Here is a 16,447-nt window from a genome sequence, read left to right on the forward strand (position 1 = left end):
AGTCTGGCAGGAGCTTGAGTTGGCTCATTAAGAGCTGACTCTGGATAAAATGGATCTGTAATAACTTGAGCCTAATGCAGCAAGATGATAGACTGCAGCTTTGAGTTGTTTCTTTAAACTTGACTGCATTTTAACATTGGCAAATATCAAGTCAAATTTTCAGGTTTGTGCACAAAAACGAGGCCAGAATTATTCTGTATTTTTCCTCCCATAAGAGGACCAAAAGCAACAATATGTTGTTCCTGTCTGGCTTCCCTTAAGTGTCTGTAGCCCATTTTTCTCCTTGAAAAGATACATTCTTGTGATGTTTTTTATTTTTATTTTTTAAGGCTCAGTATTTTCAGTGTATGGACAGGACAGTGTATGTAGAATCAATTCAATATAAAATACAGCACCCTTGTTCATGGTGATGACAGAGATCACGCCAACCAGTGCAACAGTATGTTCATTTATGTTTTTATTAGTTTGTGGACAACATTGTTCAGAGATGAGCTATATCAGGCTTTGGCTACACATGCAATACTTGTTGGTATACTATTAATGAATTGGTTTTGGATGTTTTATAGAATTTGTTGTAAATAAGAACTACAATATCTGTTGAATATACTGTAGAATAGCAACAGCTTTATTCTTTAAGTATTTAACATTGAGCAAAAATGAGCTTGTGTACAACCCTGTCTCATAAAGATTACATTCATATACAACCAATTTGCAAAAACATAGAAGAAATGCTGCTGGGATTATGCTCGTATGAACATTATGAGGAACCATTTTTAATTACCATATTTGCAAAATGTACTAAGCACATTTGTTAATTGTTCATTGGCAACATTTTATAAATTGTTTCTACAATATCCGCTTTTCATGGACCGGAAAAACAACCAGTAAACATAAGTGGTCAATTCATATTTTCCCTCCCTCCCTTCTTTGTTTCCTCCTTTCTTTGTTTGTTTGTTTCTTTTATGTTTTTGTCTTTGCTGTCTGTTTTATGTATATTATAGATTAAATGTATAATACTATTCGCCTTTCCTCATCTTTTCAAACACTGTGGTAAATATAACATTGTACGAAAACATCAACATTTTAACATCACTTCAAAAAGAAAATAAATATCTCTCTCTCTCTCTCTCTCTCTCTCTCTCACACACACACACACAGGAACATACACACACACACACACACACACACACACACACACACACACACACAGACAATACACACACACACACACACACTGGGTTCTGGGTACCTGTTCAACCACTGGTTTATTTTGATTTACATTCAGCATGTTTTACTCACAGACACTGTAGACATACGGTCATGCTAATAAATGCATTTTTGCCATTCTTAAGAGTCATTGTACTTTTAGGTATACCAGGGTTACACAATCACAGTCACAATATCCTTGTATAGATTGGAGGGAAAACACAAGGGCTCTTCTACTGTAGCAGAGACCATCCATAAACCAAAAGTGGCTGCCACTGGAGAATGCTTGGGAGAGCAGAATCCTAGCTTACAATCCAATTAGAGAGCTCTGGTATACTTATTCGACCCCCTCCTCTATGAGCAGGATATGAGAGAAGATAAAAACACACAAATGTGGCAATGTGGTTTCTGATTGTCAGTATGTGAAGGATTAATTGGATGCAAATAATCCTGCTACTCAGTCGTGAACACCAGAAATGAAAACATGAGCGACAGTAGTATGCATCATATATATGCACATCCACACAAACACACATGCAAACAAGTGCACAGGTAGATTTTCTACCCACATATCACACATACATTTTACTTTTCATATTAAATTTCTGTTAGGCTTCCCTCTGGTACTTGTAGTAAGGCTATAGTCCTCTGACGGTGTATTTTTATACCTCCTGCAGCATAGTTTCACCTCCTCTTGGACTCCATTACTGACCAACGCATACAACACAGGGTCCACCACACAGTTCAGACTGGACAGTGCCAGTGTACATGAGAAGTAGAAATGCATATTCTGTTCAAACTTGCAGTAAGTTCCATCAGGTAAGATTTCGTCACTCTGGTAGAAGACAATTGAGCGTACGAGCAGGAGAATATGGTATGGAGCGAAGCAAATTGAGAAGATGCCGATTACCCCAAAGGACAGCAAACGGACCTTCCTCTTAGCTTGGGAACTCAGGCCGGGACTTTTGCCTACAGTGGCTAGCACCCCCCAGTAGCTGAAAGCCAACACCAGCAGTGGGAGCAGGAAGCCAATGACCACTCTGACCAGGTTGAAGAAGGCGATAGGTCTCTGCATGGGGTAGTTCTCATAACAACGGTCATTGTTGTTCTTGTCATCATGGGCATCCTTGAGATTGTCAAGGACCAGCACTGCGATGTGCATCGCCACCACTACAACATAAACAGTGAGGGACTGTGCCCAGGCGTAGCGTGATGTACGGTGGGTCTTGGAGCGGAGCGGGTACTTGATCACCAGGTAGCGGTCCACAGAGATACAGCAGAGCAGGTAGATACTGATGTACATGTTGGAGTAGTAGAAGAAGCCGGCTACACTGCAGCTTATAACACCTAGTTGCCATTTGTGGTCCTGTCGGTAATAATTTATCCAAAGGGGCATGGTGAAGATGAAAAGAATGTCAGAGATGGACAGGCTTAGCAGGAAGATGCCCAGAACGTTTTGCCTCCGCACTTGTTGCCAAATGGGAACGAGGGTCAGCAAATTGAAGATCAAACCAAAGATAAAAGCCAGGATATAAACAGCCATCAGAAAGTCACTAAAGGCACTCTCACCAATTTTAACACATGTTGAGTTTGAGGTTGAAGTTGTTGCTTGTGGTGTGGCTGTGGCGTTCATTGTTGCTTCTGGTTTCTGTCACTTTTCTTATTAGAAATTCACCTGCAAATGTAAAAAAATTAATAAAATAGAAATAGTTTTATAGCAACAGTTTGTCAGTTTGAGTAAAAGTGACACAAGCGACATGAGCTCACTCTTACTATACCTTCCAATTCATAGTACAGTTTGGACATTCTGTATCCCCCATCCTATTTCTTGGTTCAGTGAACTCAAGAGATAAAACCATTTTGTTATCCTCTCTACAGTATGGTGTTTGGGTGGAGAGTTGAATTTTCCTACTTCTAGAGAAGATATAGACTGAGTCATCCTCCCTGATGATAACATTTTTCAACTGCAGTAGAAACTAAGCCACAATCCCCTCCTTATGACCTCAGATGTTCTGCAGGGAGGAAGATATATCAGACATTTTTTCCTTCTTAATCTCCTGGTTTTACAGAAACTTAGGGAATTGACAAACTAATGCTTTATATCAGATTCATTAGAAACCTCTGCCCACCAAAATCCCTTGACCGATCAAATTATCTTATGTTAATGCTGCTTTTTGCTAAATTGTCTAGAAATTGTTGCACATATTGCACTCCATGGTCTTAATCTGAGTGGCAGGCAGGGGAAGCATAGACTGAAGTCGCAAAGTGACCATTTGTATTTTACTGTAATCAGTGCTTAATATAACTTAAGTCTAATTTATCTGTACAATAAGTATCCGTGATTCTGTGGGGTCACAACAACCCACTGTCTGACTCAACCAGTTAATGCTAATTTAAATCTACTGTATACTTATGGGGCTGACTGATGTAACAAGCACCAACAGCATTGGATGACTTGGCCATCTCTCCTCCACAAGAGGTGGTTAAATATTTACTGCGGTTTGAAGAATGATAACATCACCATTCTGTTGTTAAGGGGGTTGGAGATGCTTTGAATTATTTCCTACAAAAAACCCACATGGTTACTATTTATGTAAAATGGTAATATCACTGTAAGGAAAAGTTTTTATTTTATTCTGTCAATTTCCTGTATCTCTCTGAGATTTAAGCATTAGGAAATTAAACCTGTGTTCTATGTTGCTATTTCCCTGTATCTCAGGGGCATTCTTTAATATTTTTCTCTTCTCAGTTGTTTTGTTCCAGGATTGGCCCAGCTGTGTTTATAGGCTCAGGAAGCATCTAATGCCATTAACGTCTGGACAGAGATAGGCTTTCCCATCCAAACTCAATAATGGAGAAGCCATTTAGAGACAGTCCATCTTTAGCAAATGATAATGTGTGCCTGTGTTTGTTTGTGTTTGTTTGTGTGTGTGTGTGTGTGTGTGTGTGTGTGTGTGTGTGTGTGTGTGTGTGTGTGTGTGTGTGTGTGTGTGTGTGTGTGTGTGTGTGTGTGTGTGTGTCTAGGTTTGTGGATAGGGATTTGATTCAATGGATTATTCATGACACTTTCAAATAATGACTGTAGAACGGAAAGTTTTGCTCACAGAACTGATATCGTTTCCAAAATCATTCATAGTCTGTTGGTTAGTCATCAGTCTGACCACAAAATGGTCTTTCCCTTTAGTAACAATAAGCCTGCCTGCCTTTTTACAATCAGTATAGGTTATTTCCTCTTTCCTAGCCTACAGGTTCATTTTTGTCTGTTTTTCACATATTGAACAATATGTTAATTTTACTTGATCACATAATCCCATTACAGGCCTACTTTAAATAGCTAATCCAACCTTCAGTTATTCACTTCGTTCATCTGAGCCAACTATGTATTTGTTAATATCATAAACTAAGCTAAGCCTGGTTGTTATAACACAGCCTTGAGGCTTTACACATCATCAGCACTTCTGTCAAGAGGGGGAATGTGCTTTTCCAAACATTCAAATGGCAAAAAAATGTTTTATGTTTCATAGCTTGCCTCCCTAATACCAAAGCTAGACTTCAAACATGTCATAGTCCACCTGTACATTCCTGTGAATTTCAACTCTTTCTTATTGTCAAACAATTCTCTGTTGTTCTCTACAGCCTGTCGTGGTGACCACCGCTGGGAGAGTCACAGAAAAACATTGACCCCTGCCGAGAATCAACATTTCTAGCCTAATTATCTTTGCCACGCTGACTCACACAGCCTCAAGCATGCTGTCTTTCCCTGTCAGCAGTCCAGTGGGGATGAAAAGAAAACTAGCACAATAAAGTGAGGATTCAAAAAGAAAGAATACTTTTAACACCCTGTTTGAAAAACATTCAAACATACCTCACATTTCTGTTATCATTTTGTTGTTTTTGAGGATTTTGTTTTCTTAAGTCTCATATCATTTCCAGACATTGTAAACCAGAACTGTAATCAGTAATGACCTCACCTGTTGTTTCTGGTAAGAAATATGTCTTGCTTGTAAAAGATATCTGTCCAGTGGGTGAAAAGTTTCAGACACATTCCAGAGTTCAATCCAGGAGGGTCAGAGAATGCGCTTCAGAAGAGTCTCTTCACAGCTGCTGACATGAAGAAAAGCCACTTCAGTCCCAAATGGTACTCTCAAACGATTACTATACCAGATAGTTATAGTAAGTTATTTTCCTTCCTCTCTGTGTACTGGCTGATGTTTTTTCTGGTTGAGATAATTTGCCCTTGACAGCCACAGTTGTAATGTCAGCAAGTAGTGACGAGAGAAGTACAAAAAGGGGAAGAGACATATAGGAGGGTGGAGGTTTGCTTCTGCACACGTGCATGGAGGAAATAGATTTCAGGGGTGGGGAGAAACACTCGACTGTGATGGAGCAGATATAATGTGGAGGTTTATACTCCTGAGACGCAGAGCTAACTTGAAACCTATCAGGTCTGTAAAGGAAATTGAAACTTTGTGGTCAGGCAGCCATAAAACATGTCACGTACTTCAACCTTAATTTCCCAGTTTTCTTTCATATTGATGTCTTTTCTTGTGTAAATGTACATCCCAATAGAGCTATTTTGACTTTTTTGTAAAACTGTTCTCTTCATTATCTCTCTCTCCCGCTGTCTAAGATGCTGTGACGCAGAGTTAGAGTGATCACCTACAGTATGACGCACTGCCAAACACGAAAAAAACGTTGAGGTTAGCGAACTCATACTGATTTACATGATGCGGACTTTGTACCACGCGCCAGTATGAACCATGTGGTTATCAGTTGCAATATTTTACTCAGAACAGCACATCGGCAGTTTGTTACTGAGGCACTTTTTATGTTTATGAAAAGGATCTGTGTTGAAAGCCTGCAGCTGATCTGTGAATGTGTTGAATAAACATTTATGCCAGTTGTGAATGTTCTGTACTTTCTTGTAAGCAAAAATGCATACCTGAGGCTTCATATCCTTCAAATACAGAGATAGTTGAGAAAGGAACAGAGGAAGAGTAGAAATAGGAAAAGCTTAATAATTTTTGCCAGTCAGCCCTAAAATAATCTAAAAGGGAGTTTCTGGCCTCATCACCACTCACCCATCACCATTTTTTCTCTGCCCATATGAGGATATGTGAATGTTCAGAGTCTGAAAAAAAAGTTTAGCTTACTTCAGAAGTAGAAGGAAGTGCTTTGCCCACAACATATTTATCAAGAACTCCACTTTACAGTTGATCTATCTCAGTGTGATAATCATAGGGCATATACGTTCGTGTGTTAAAGTTTGTACTCTCTTTAAAATGTTATGCCATTTGAAATGTAGGCTACATATAATAAGGATAGGTTCACATTTTTTCAAATCTGTGCTAAAACAATAATCAGATGTCCTGTAATCATTCCTCCTGTTCACACTAGCTGTTAAGAGATCCCCATCATAATGCAAGAGACGGAGGACAAAATCCACAATTGTTCTTCTTTACAAAAATGTGTCTAAAAATGTATCTGAAACTAATAAGCTTCAGTCTTTTTAGTGTCATATTCACTCTTTTTGTTACTTAACCAGCTGAACAGGAAAACACTGTCCGTTGACACACAAAGAAGGATTTGTTTTTACTCAACTTTTAAAACATTTTTGCTACCAACGAGGACTGTGGATTCACTTACATTGTAAGCACATTTGGAGGGAATCTATTGGACAGTGTGAACAGGAGGAATGAATAAAGCATGCACAACTTTCAATGTTAATGTGCCTATTGTCTTAAGGCGTATTTGAAACATTGTGGACCTATTCTTAAAAACAATTCATGCTTTCTGGAAACAGTATCAGAGTGGTCTTTCCCAGGGACACACTAATTGGTGAGCACACCTGGACCAACTTGTGCAAACTTGTGCAGTGTTTCCGCCTATTTGGAGCCAACTCTATCTTTCACTTTGTCCTGTGATTTGTCCTGAATTTTCCAAAAGAAATTAATTAAGTTTAAAGCAGCAGCATCAGTATTTTTTAATATAACAATGTATTGGACATCACTACTTGTGGTTGAAAAGGGTTGATCTGATGAAATCACAGAGTATTATTACCTGACTCTACAGCTCCACTCAGTTCTGTGAAGCCTGTAGCATCTCTCAGCTTATTGTTTTGGTTTTCCAGCTGCAACTTCAGTTTTTCTCCTGAAAAGTAGTAAAAAATGTGTTACTACCGGGTTATGTGCAACTCTGTGGCTTACCTTCATTATTGCGAAAATTACTCTGCGTAGCTTACATGCTCAAACCTGAAGGGATGCATGCTGTACTGCACAGAACTTTCTAATAAAGGTCAACATAAGTATGACTTGGACAAGAACCAGAAGCACTTTAAGATGATGGATAAACTGCACACTGCAGAGGTTATAGTGTATGGAATAATGCCTGCGCTGCATATCTATAATTCTAAAGTGCTCCTGCTTCCTACATAAGTTATTCTACTTGTTATGTTGTACATTAAAACTATGATGTAAAAACCCTTTATGTTAGTATTGTTATTCAAAAATAAAATTATTCTGCCACAAAAGCATTGCCTTAACCAAGTCATATTTTCTGCTTGCTGATTCGATTATACACCACAAAAGTCTAACCACTTTACTTTTAAAGATGCAGACTTTTTGTCAAATTTGTGGCAAGACTGCAGTCAGCTGTGGTCTGTCATTTCACAATCTGGCAAGTTAAATAACCGAACTCTGCTGTGTATTCCTCTTTACAGGGAAAGCTTTCACATGACAGGAGGTGACATTTTAAAAGCACAACTTGTGGGTGCAAATTCTGTCATCTCTCCAAATTCACATAAGAGCTGCAAAGTGTGTTGACGCACTCCCAAGCATGATGTTGATGTGTAGTAATAAAATCTTGTGCTGTTTTTCTAAAAGACAACAAGCTGATGTGCATTTTTGTTTCTTAGCAACAACATTTTTATTTTAACCACAGATATATTAAGACCACTGTGTACATGACCATTCACATTGCAACACTTGACAATTTGCTGAAACACTTAAAACAACCATGTGACATATCCTTGTCTCAGCAATAGAGAAACACTTTATATAAAAAAGAAAATTAAATAAATATACACATTTGAGATCAATTATGATGATAAGTATTTGGTATCTCCCACTGATTTTTACAAAGTTTAGTTTTTGACAAGTCATACTGGTGTCATGCAAAACAATTTCTGGTGTACCTTTTGGTTTTGCATCTGTCTGCAACTGGAATTGCCCTGTCATTTTCTGTAATTTTGCAAATTGTTTTACACTGCTGAGTTATTCTCTTTCAAAATGCATTATGCCTGAGTGCAAGGGAAAACAGTAGCAGCTGGTGTAACCCTGTGAATGTACTTGATGATCAAACTGCACGTCATTGGCTCTGCAGTCAAGAGAGCTGATGAGGAGAATGCAATCAGAATTTGTGATCATGTTACACAATTACTGACCAAACCATGTCCGGAGCAAGGTTTTTGTTTCGTGGATTTGCTAACAGACTTTCCGTTGATGGTTATCAGTGTCTCAGGAACCATGATTACTGAGCTAAATCGGTGAGAAAAAATCCTGAAAAACATGTGTTCACACTCCACATTTGGGAGGCCCTGACTTTTCTTGGCACTGTTAGCAGTGAATGCCAGAATCTGCTTCCCCTGTGATTTCCCTTGCAACAAAAGAAAATGTTTTTACAAAAACTGTGTATGTTTTGGAGTGGCATATAATTGCAATGTAATGTATTTTTTTATATGTGCATTGCAGATTACATGGAGCCTGCTCTTGGCTGATAACCTCTTGAGCACACAGACATTTGAATTTTGCAGCATTTCGACATTTTTCTGAAGACTTGATTAATAGGGTTAATTAATACAAATAACTTTTCAACAAGACAAATCAAATTTCTCCTGCTGGCTATAATCAGTTTGCTTAGTGTGTGTGAGTGTGTGACAATAAAATTAGTCCTGGGATGTGTCAGAGGTTTGGATGACAAAACAAAGTTGATATGAAAAAAGTAACCAGTGGCTCTTTCAGACTGGAAGTCTTGCTTCAATAACAGTCAATCAATAACAACAGAATCTCGCCTCAGTTTGTTCATGAGACGACACTTACTGCCGGCAGTGTCCCACTTCGCCCGGGTCGTGAAGCTTGTCAGGCATCTCAACCCAAACATGAAGCCTCACTTCTAACAGCTGAAGGAAAATAATCACATCAGATAGAGGGCGTGATGTGTGCCCTTCTCCACACACCAGCGGCTGACGCTGTTGTATATGGAGACAGTTTAGGACTACATCACAGGAAGTCCACCTCTGCTTGAGACCAGCAATGACTTTCCAGTTATAACGTGATAAGTTTCATGTTTATAATGTGATTAGTCTCACGTTATAAGGTGATTAGATGTTCAACTATGATGCTTTTTTTCTTTTTCTAGCATGACAGAAACACATTTTCGAAGGTTAGGTTAACGGCGGTAGGTTAACGTTACTTGCAGGTGGGAGCTTCTCGCAGGATTTTGAAGTATTGCATTGCAGAAAAAAATACTTTGAAAAACAGAACAAAAATTACACTGAAAAACAGAACAAAAATTACTCAGAAAACATTTTCAAGTGAATGCAATACGCTTCCGTAGTAAAGGGCTTGAGGCTGAGGGAAGTCAAAATGTGGAAGTCAAAAGAATGAAAGATGAACTAAAACATTTTTGGTTTGATCTTTGCTGACAATAGCAAAAATATTGAATATCATCAACCTAGCACATCAAGCTAGTATCCACTAGATATTTTAGTGAGATTGGACTAGCCTGGATCCAGACATCTGAGATTTGGGTAGCAATTTAAATAGAATACATGAGTGATTGACAAGATTACAATTCAGTGTGATTTCAGGCTACAACTGAACAAAACATGTGTTGCGTGTACTCTAACCCTTTAATGTTTATGAAGATGCTGCCATCCATAGTGGGCATTTACTTGAAACAGTTGCTATGTCAGTTGAGTGCCTATATATATTTTCATTTAAGAAGCCCCTTTCATCTCTCGAGGTCATCACTCAAAGCAGACTGAATACATTGCTGCTTTCAGTAGGGAACCCCAATTTGTTAAGTCATCATCCTCCTCTTGACAAACCAGATGATTGTTGCTTTTCAAAAAAACGGGAAGAAACCAAATTAAGTCTAAGGTTTGTATAGCGTCTCCTCCGCCACTTGAATTACTAAGGACGCTTGAAGAGGTTTAGCCAATGGGATAGCAACACTTGAAAGAAACAAAAGGAGACAAAAACAGCGTATTATTTGGCATCGTTTGGCAATGATGATGGATATAGTTTAGGAGGAACAAGGGTGCACTTTTGCCGGAATAGCTGGCTGAAGTACACTCATCACAAAACAGAAAACAATTCTCTCTCTTTGCCTCCAGAGCCACAGGGTCCTCTTGAGTGTCACCCAATATGTGAGGTATTATATGCGGAAAACAGTCTTTGTCTACTGACAGCTGTGAGTACTTTTGTGTGCGTGTGTGTGTGTGTGTGTGTGTGTACTTACATGCATATCTAAAGTCTGAAGTCTGTGTTGCATACATATGAGATCTTTCTTGATCATTTGCAGCAGTCCCAATGTGATTACATATAAGCAGGAATTACATTCAGCACAGCTGGAATAATATGCTCTTCTTCAGAGAGCGACAAAATAACAGTCTGTCAAACCGTGGGTAGTAAATCAATCTAATGCTAAAGTACAAATTGTCTTTATTTTGTCTTCCACTATAGAAAACCTGAGTGACAGTAAGGGCCCATGCTTCTTAAATATGTTTACAAAAAGAAAATTGTTTGTATTTGACTGTGAATCATTATAAACCAATCTATGACTGCCCAGCTTTGTGTGTGTTATCTGTTTTCTCTCTCAGAAAGTACAGTTGCTGGATGACTTATGTACAGATGAATGATAAATTAAAACATCTGGGACAAAAAAACGGTATTGTTCAAGGTATGTATTGTCTGTTACAAAGGCTAGGTTCATCCTTCAAACATGTTGTACACAGTCTACACATATTTGACGCTACAGTACATAAACTTCAGGTTACACATATGTATAATAGGCTATTTTAACTACAGTATGTTTTATAATGTATCTAGAAAACACTACTTCACAGAAACATGCAACATGTTGACATAACAGGTGGTCAATAATCAAACTTACTACATACACTCCCCCCAAAAAAGTCTACTTTCACCCCAAGTAACCCAAGCTGTCCATCCACACATTTATATCACAGGGAGAGGTCCACTCTTGATAAAAGAAGTGCTGTTTACCTGCTCAGGTGTAAAAAAAAAAAGAAAAAAAGATACCCTTATTAACAGTATGTAAATCTTATATATATATACGGGCAATTCTGAGGATATGTTATTCACAATTTAAATACACAGCAGGTATCATGAGTGAGAGTGGCCAAATGAGCACAATAGAAGAACTTTGTAATCACTCAACAACAGCTATTGCGCATAAAGTGGTATAATCTTTCAGTTTGAATATAATACACAGCCCAATGCTTAGAGTTCATTTAAACCCGCAGTGACAGCTTTAGTCATATATATTTTCTCAGAGTGTGTTGTGGCTCAAAACCAGTGCTAATTAATGGAGGATATGCTGTCACGGGATCAGTACTTCCAGTTTTCACTGCAGGACATGAATTTGTGGGAATGCACTTGTAAGTGCAGATGGGTTTGACTCAGTGCCTGCACATTAGTAATTACCAGCAGAGAGGAAGGGTTTGGTTACTTTTAAAGCACACCCTCACTGAAAAGAGATTGAACTGGTCTTCTGTGAAGACATTAGAGGGACTGCAGTTCCAGTCAGCCGAATAAATTGACATTACAAATAAATGTTTCTCCTTGTTTGGTTTTCATCTTAACTTTTAGCAGCCATTTGTTTAGGAAAAATATCTTGATAAGTAAACATATCAACACCAAATTCTTATCGTGATTGATTCTGGGCAAATTGTATTTTCTGCTTCACTTTACCCACTTTGTGGTGAGAGGAAATCTTATTGATATGACAAATTCCAATTTAAAGTTTGACTCCTATTTTATCTGCAAAGCCTTCCCAGGTCAGCTGTACAGAGGATGTGAAATAGAGTCGAGCAGTGTTCATCATGAAAACAGTTCAACAATTCAAAAGATGAAAGAAGAGCAATAACAGCTGAAGTAAATGATTACAAGCAAGTGTTGATGACCTCAGGCTGGAGGAGAGAAATGGGATTTATTGCTGGAAAACTGAGTGCTAACACACAGCGGACATTTCCTGCAAAAGTCCAAACAGCTGGACATTATTCATATTACAACCACATGACTCTTTGAAACATTATTTCTCTTTCAGATCCTAGGTCAACCATCCCATCCTCCCTCTCCCCATTCCTTTTCTCCTTCCTAAATCAGCTTGAGTCCAATGTCTTTGTGGTCAGAGGATGCTGACCCTCTCAGTAAGGCCTTGTACATCTGCATCTTCCCCACCCTCCTCATCATCAGAGCCTGGGGCAGGAGGAGGTGGTACAAGGTGAGCAGGGTAAGGCAGAGTATGTTCACGGGCAAACATTTGCCAGCGGCTGTCGTCACTCTCGTGGGTGATGTAACGCCCACCAAGTTTAGTCTCCAGCTCTCGCAGGTCAAGCCATGTCTGATAGTCCTGAGAAATAAACACAGGAATAAACATGGGGATGAAATTTCAGCTTCAGTTTATTATATCAAAGTTAAAGGGACTTTTATGTGTTTATATTGCATTATCCAGTAATTACTTTAGGTCGTGCGTGTGTGTGTGTGTGTGTGTGTGTGTGTGTGTGTGTGTGTGTGTGGGAGAACTTGAATGACCCCTTAAGTGATCAGATACGATCAAGCTATTAATATATGCAACAAAAACAACAGCAACAGCTATGAACTAGTTTAAACGTTCATTTAAAGCTCGGCTGCTTTTCCACTGCAAACCATTTTAAGAACTGTGCAGTCAATAAAAACAGCTAATCTCTCTCTTTGAAGTTCCAAAATATCAGCCCCTGCTTGTGTTTGTGTTTGCCTTTTCTCTGAAATGGAAAAATATGTTCTTGCGGGGTTTGCAGAAGTCAAAAAGAAAGAAAATTATTGTTATTGGTTATTGGCAGCCATGATAAATGCTCCCTGTACCTTTAATTGGGGTTGTACTGGAATTGTGATGAGACACCATTCAAAACATGTATTTATTTAGGTTAATTTGTAATTAATTAATATTAAACTGTGTGTGTGTTGGTGAGGGCATATGAGTAGCTTATACATGCTACCTGTAAGTATGAGTGGCTGAGACTCTTGTCCACGCTGTAGCGTTTCCTCATTTTAACTTGCAGCAGGTTGTTGATCAAGTCAATTGCTGGAAACACAAAAGGATAGAGATCGTTCTGTCAAATTAAACAGACTGATTAAGTCTTAACATCCCAGAAAAATCTGAACAATTCTATTCTGATTAATACTTCTGGCCAATGATAATGCAATAAACAGGAACTGTGTTTATTATGACGATGTCATAATGTAGATAAATTACCGGGAGCCCTGTTTCTGTACTAAGTGGCTTATTACAGGCCATTATTACAAAATCTATTGTAAAATATATAACTTTGAGTTTGTAATGATTTGTCCTGCTTCATCAGGTTGTCTTTACCGTCTCATTTCTGCATCTTTCTAACAATAAAACTGTTTACCATCACTGGAAATCTGTTTCCAGGGGTTGGGAGGGTACATGAAGGCTGCGTTGTGGATCTGGTCATTGATATCTTCATCCTCATTAAATGGGAACGTTCCACTGAGGCTGACATACATAATGACGCCGACGGACCACATGTCCAGTGAGCGGTTGTAGCCCTGGTTCAACAGAACCTCTGGGGCCAGGTAGGCAGGGGTGCCAACCACAGAGCGACGGAAAGACTTTTCACCGATGATACGAGCAAAGCCAAAGTCACACAACTTCACCTGAGTGGAAGACAGTGAGGAACAGTTAGCAGAGAGTCAGGAGGCATTTGGGGACAGAAATTTGAAGAAAAAAAAAAGGAGAGAGGAAAAATGACTAAGAGCAATATGAAAGTAGCAAATACTTGGTGAAACACGTCTGAACGACTGCACTTTGAGTGCTTTGTAGTGCATGAATGTGAAACCTGTGAGTGGTACACCCAAGTGTATGTGTGAGTGTATGTACCTGGGGGAAGGGATCAGCGGAGGCGAGCAGCACATTCTCAGGTTTCAGATCACAGTGAACAATGTTCTTAAAGTGTAGATGTCTCAAAGCTGCAAGAATCTACGTCAATAACACACACACACACACACACACACACACACACACACACACACACACACACACACACACACATACGCACATGCATACGCACATCCACAAAAACAGGATATAGATTGGTCTCACATAAATATACAAAACCACATTCACACTTGCAATGCACCTTGATTCCAAGACAGATTAACAACAAAAAGCATGCCGCATTCATTGAATCTGTCAAGTAATGAGTAACACACACACGAGAGCAGGTACAAACACAATTTCGATGTGGTTGCAAATATATGGACACACAAATCCCTTTTTTACTGGGGTGCATACACACCTGAGTGATGAGGAACTTGGTAAGCCTCTCAGGCAGTCTGCCTTTTTCACTGGAGAGGATCATCTCCAGCATGTCACCATGGAGCTTCTCCATCACCACAAACACTTTCTCTGGGGTCTCGAACATACACTCCAGGTTCACAATGCCCAGGTGACGTAAACTCTGGGAGAGGGATTAGAGAGGAGGAGAAAATATAGGTGAAGAGGTGGATTATGTGGAAATAATGTGATTGAGAAAGGGTGGAGGGAGTTTAAGGGGGGAATGAGAGAGGAGAGAGTGGTGGAGTTGAAGTATGGAGAGAGATGGAATGAGAATTTAAAGAGTAGACTAAATAATGTGAGAGATAGGAACAGCATGATAAACAGACAGAGACAAACAGTGTCAGCAAAAGACAGTAAACCACAGGAGAGGAACATGACACACAGCAGGGAAGAGTTTCATGAACTCAGGAACACCAGAAACTAAATTAAACACTAACTGCTAACAAAGGTTGCATGACTTTGTTTGAGACAGTTGTTGCACAGAACAACACAGAGACCTGCAGAAAGTGGTAATGAATAGTAGATCTGTATCAGGAGAAGGGACTTTTTGGAGGGCAAGAACTGAAACCGTTGCTGTGGTGAAGGTGATGCTAGGGGTTTTTTTTTTTTAAATGTCCCTGGGTTTCTGCATTATTTTATGGACAATGGAGTTCAGACAGTTTGTCTATGTTTCTAAATATAAACCTGATCCTAACCAAATTGGCAGTGGAAAAGCTTTTGCTTCTTTTCAGTTCAGTTTTTTTAAATGTATCATCTGCTTTGTTTCTTCTTCATTTTTCATTTAGTAAGACAACCATACTCATAAACATTTTATTCATGTGTATGTGTTAATGTTTATTGGTTAAGAAATACAACAGAAAACTACTCCCCGGAAGGAATTCTAACTTCTCTAATTTCAATTCTTATAATTCGAAAGATGTATTGTTCTTTTAAAAGAATTTCACTTGAAAGCTGATGAGTGTGGCGAAGCCCTTTGAGTCTGACAGAGTAACTGTTGAGCTAAAGAGGAAGTCTGCTCTTGAGGCAACAAAACCATAAACAAGTTTAGACAGCTGATAGACAGATAAGTATATCCATGTCTCCATCTGCTGGTGAAAATGTTATTGTATATTAGGCATGAGCCTAGTGTTAGAAATGGAAATGAAATTACTTCGATGAATTAATCTAAATAAAATTAATAGAAACAATTTATAACTTATTTGGTATTAACTTGTCAGTAAACACATTTTTTTTAATGCTTTTATAGATAAGTTTAAGGTTATTATTATTATTTCATACAATAAATGCAGCACAAAGTGCTTAGAAAATGTAATAAAATTAAAAATACAATTAAAATTTTTCTTAACATAATTTCTTAAGAACATAGCAGTGGTGTTGTGTTTCTTGTCCAGAATTTTAATTGTTTTATTGGATTATAAATCAACAATCATGCTTGATTGTTGTATATGCTGCCTGTGACCAAGAAGTAACGCAATTATTTAAATGTGAAAACATCACTGAGTGCATAAAACTATTTACAGCGTGATATGATATCTAAGTTTACTGTGTGTAAGTTTGCTTGTACAACCTTGTTCACCATGTTTATATGTTTCTCAAA

General features: G+C 38.6%; 2 protein-coding genes across 2 annotated transcripts in view; both read right to left on the reverse strand.

The window, feature by feature from the left end:
* Positions 1-375: 375 nt before the first annotated feature.
* gpr184 (G protein-coupled receptor 184) lies at positions 376-5,440 on the reverse strand. Its single transcript, XM_062419576.1, has 2 exons — positions 5,178-5,440; positions 376-2,881 (listed from the first exon to the last, which is right to left on the reverse strand). Exon 2 carries the CDS (start codon positions 2,837-2,839, stop codon positions 1,799-1,801), a length of 1,041 nt encoding a protein of 346 aa, XP_062275560.1. The 5' UTR covers positions 2,840-2,881; positions 5,178-5,440; the 3' UTR covers positions 376-1,798.
* Positions 5,441-11,155: 5,715 nt separating this feature from the next.
* prkd2 (protein kinase D2) overlaps positions 11,156-16,447 on the reverse strand; it is a 34,666-nt gene continuing 29,374 nt past the window's right edge. The window contains exons 15-19 of the mRNA XM_062418478.1: positions 14,810-14,971; positions 14,392-14,490; positions 13,901-14,168; positions 13,487-13,572; positions 11,156-12,861 (exon numbers count right to left, since the gene is read on the reverse strand). Coding sequence (XP_062274462.1) covers positions 12,637-12,861; positions 13,487-13,572; positions 13,901-14,168; positions 14,392-14,490; positions 14,810-14,971 — 840 coding nt within the window. The 3' untranslated portion in view covers positions 11,156-12,636. The remainder of the gene's footprint in view (positions 12,862-13,486; positions 13,573-13,900; positions 14,169-14,391; positions 14,491-14,809; positions 14,972-16,447) is intronic.

Source organism: Scomber scombrus, chromosome 5, assembly GCF_963691925.1.
Source record: "Scomber scombrus chromosome 5, fScoSco1.1, whole genome shotgun sequence".
Taxonomy (NCBI): domain Eukaryota; kingdom Metazoa; phylum Chordata; class Actinopteri; order Scombriformes; family Scombridae; genus Scomber; species Scomber scombrus.

What these genes read in the sequence shown, in the direction of transcription:
- gpr184 (XM_062419576.1), bottom strand. Translation starts at nt 2,839, where the DNA reads ATGAACGCCACAGCCACACCACAAGCAACAACTTCAACCTCAAACTCA.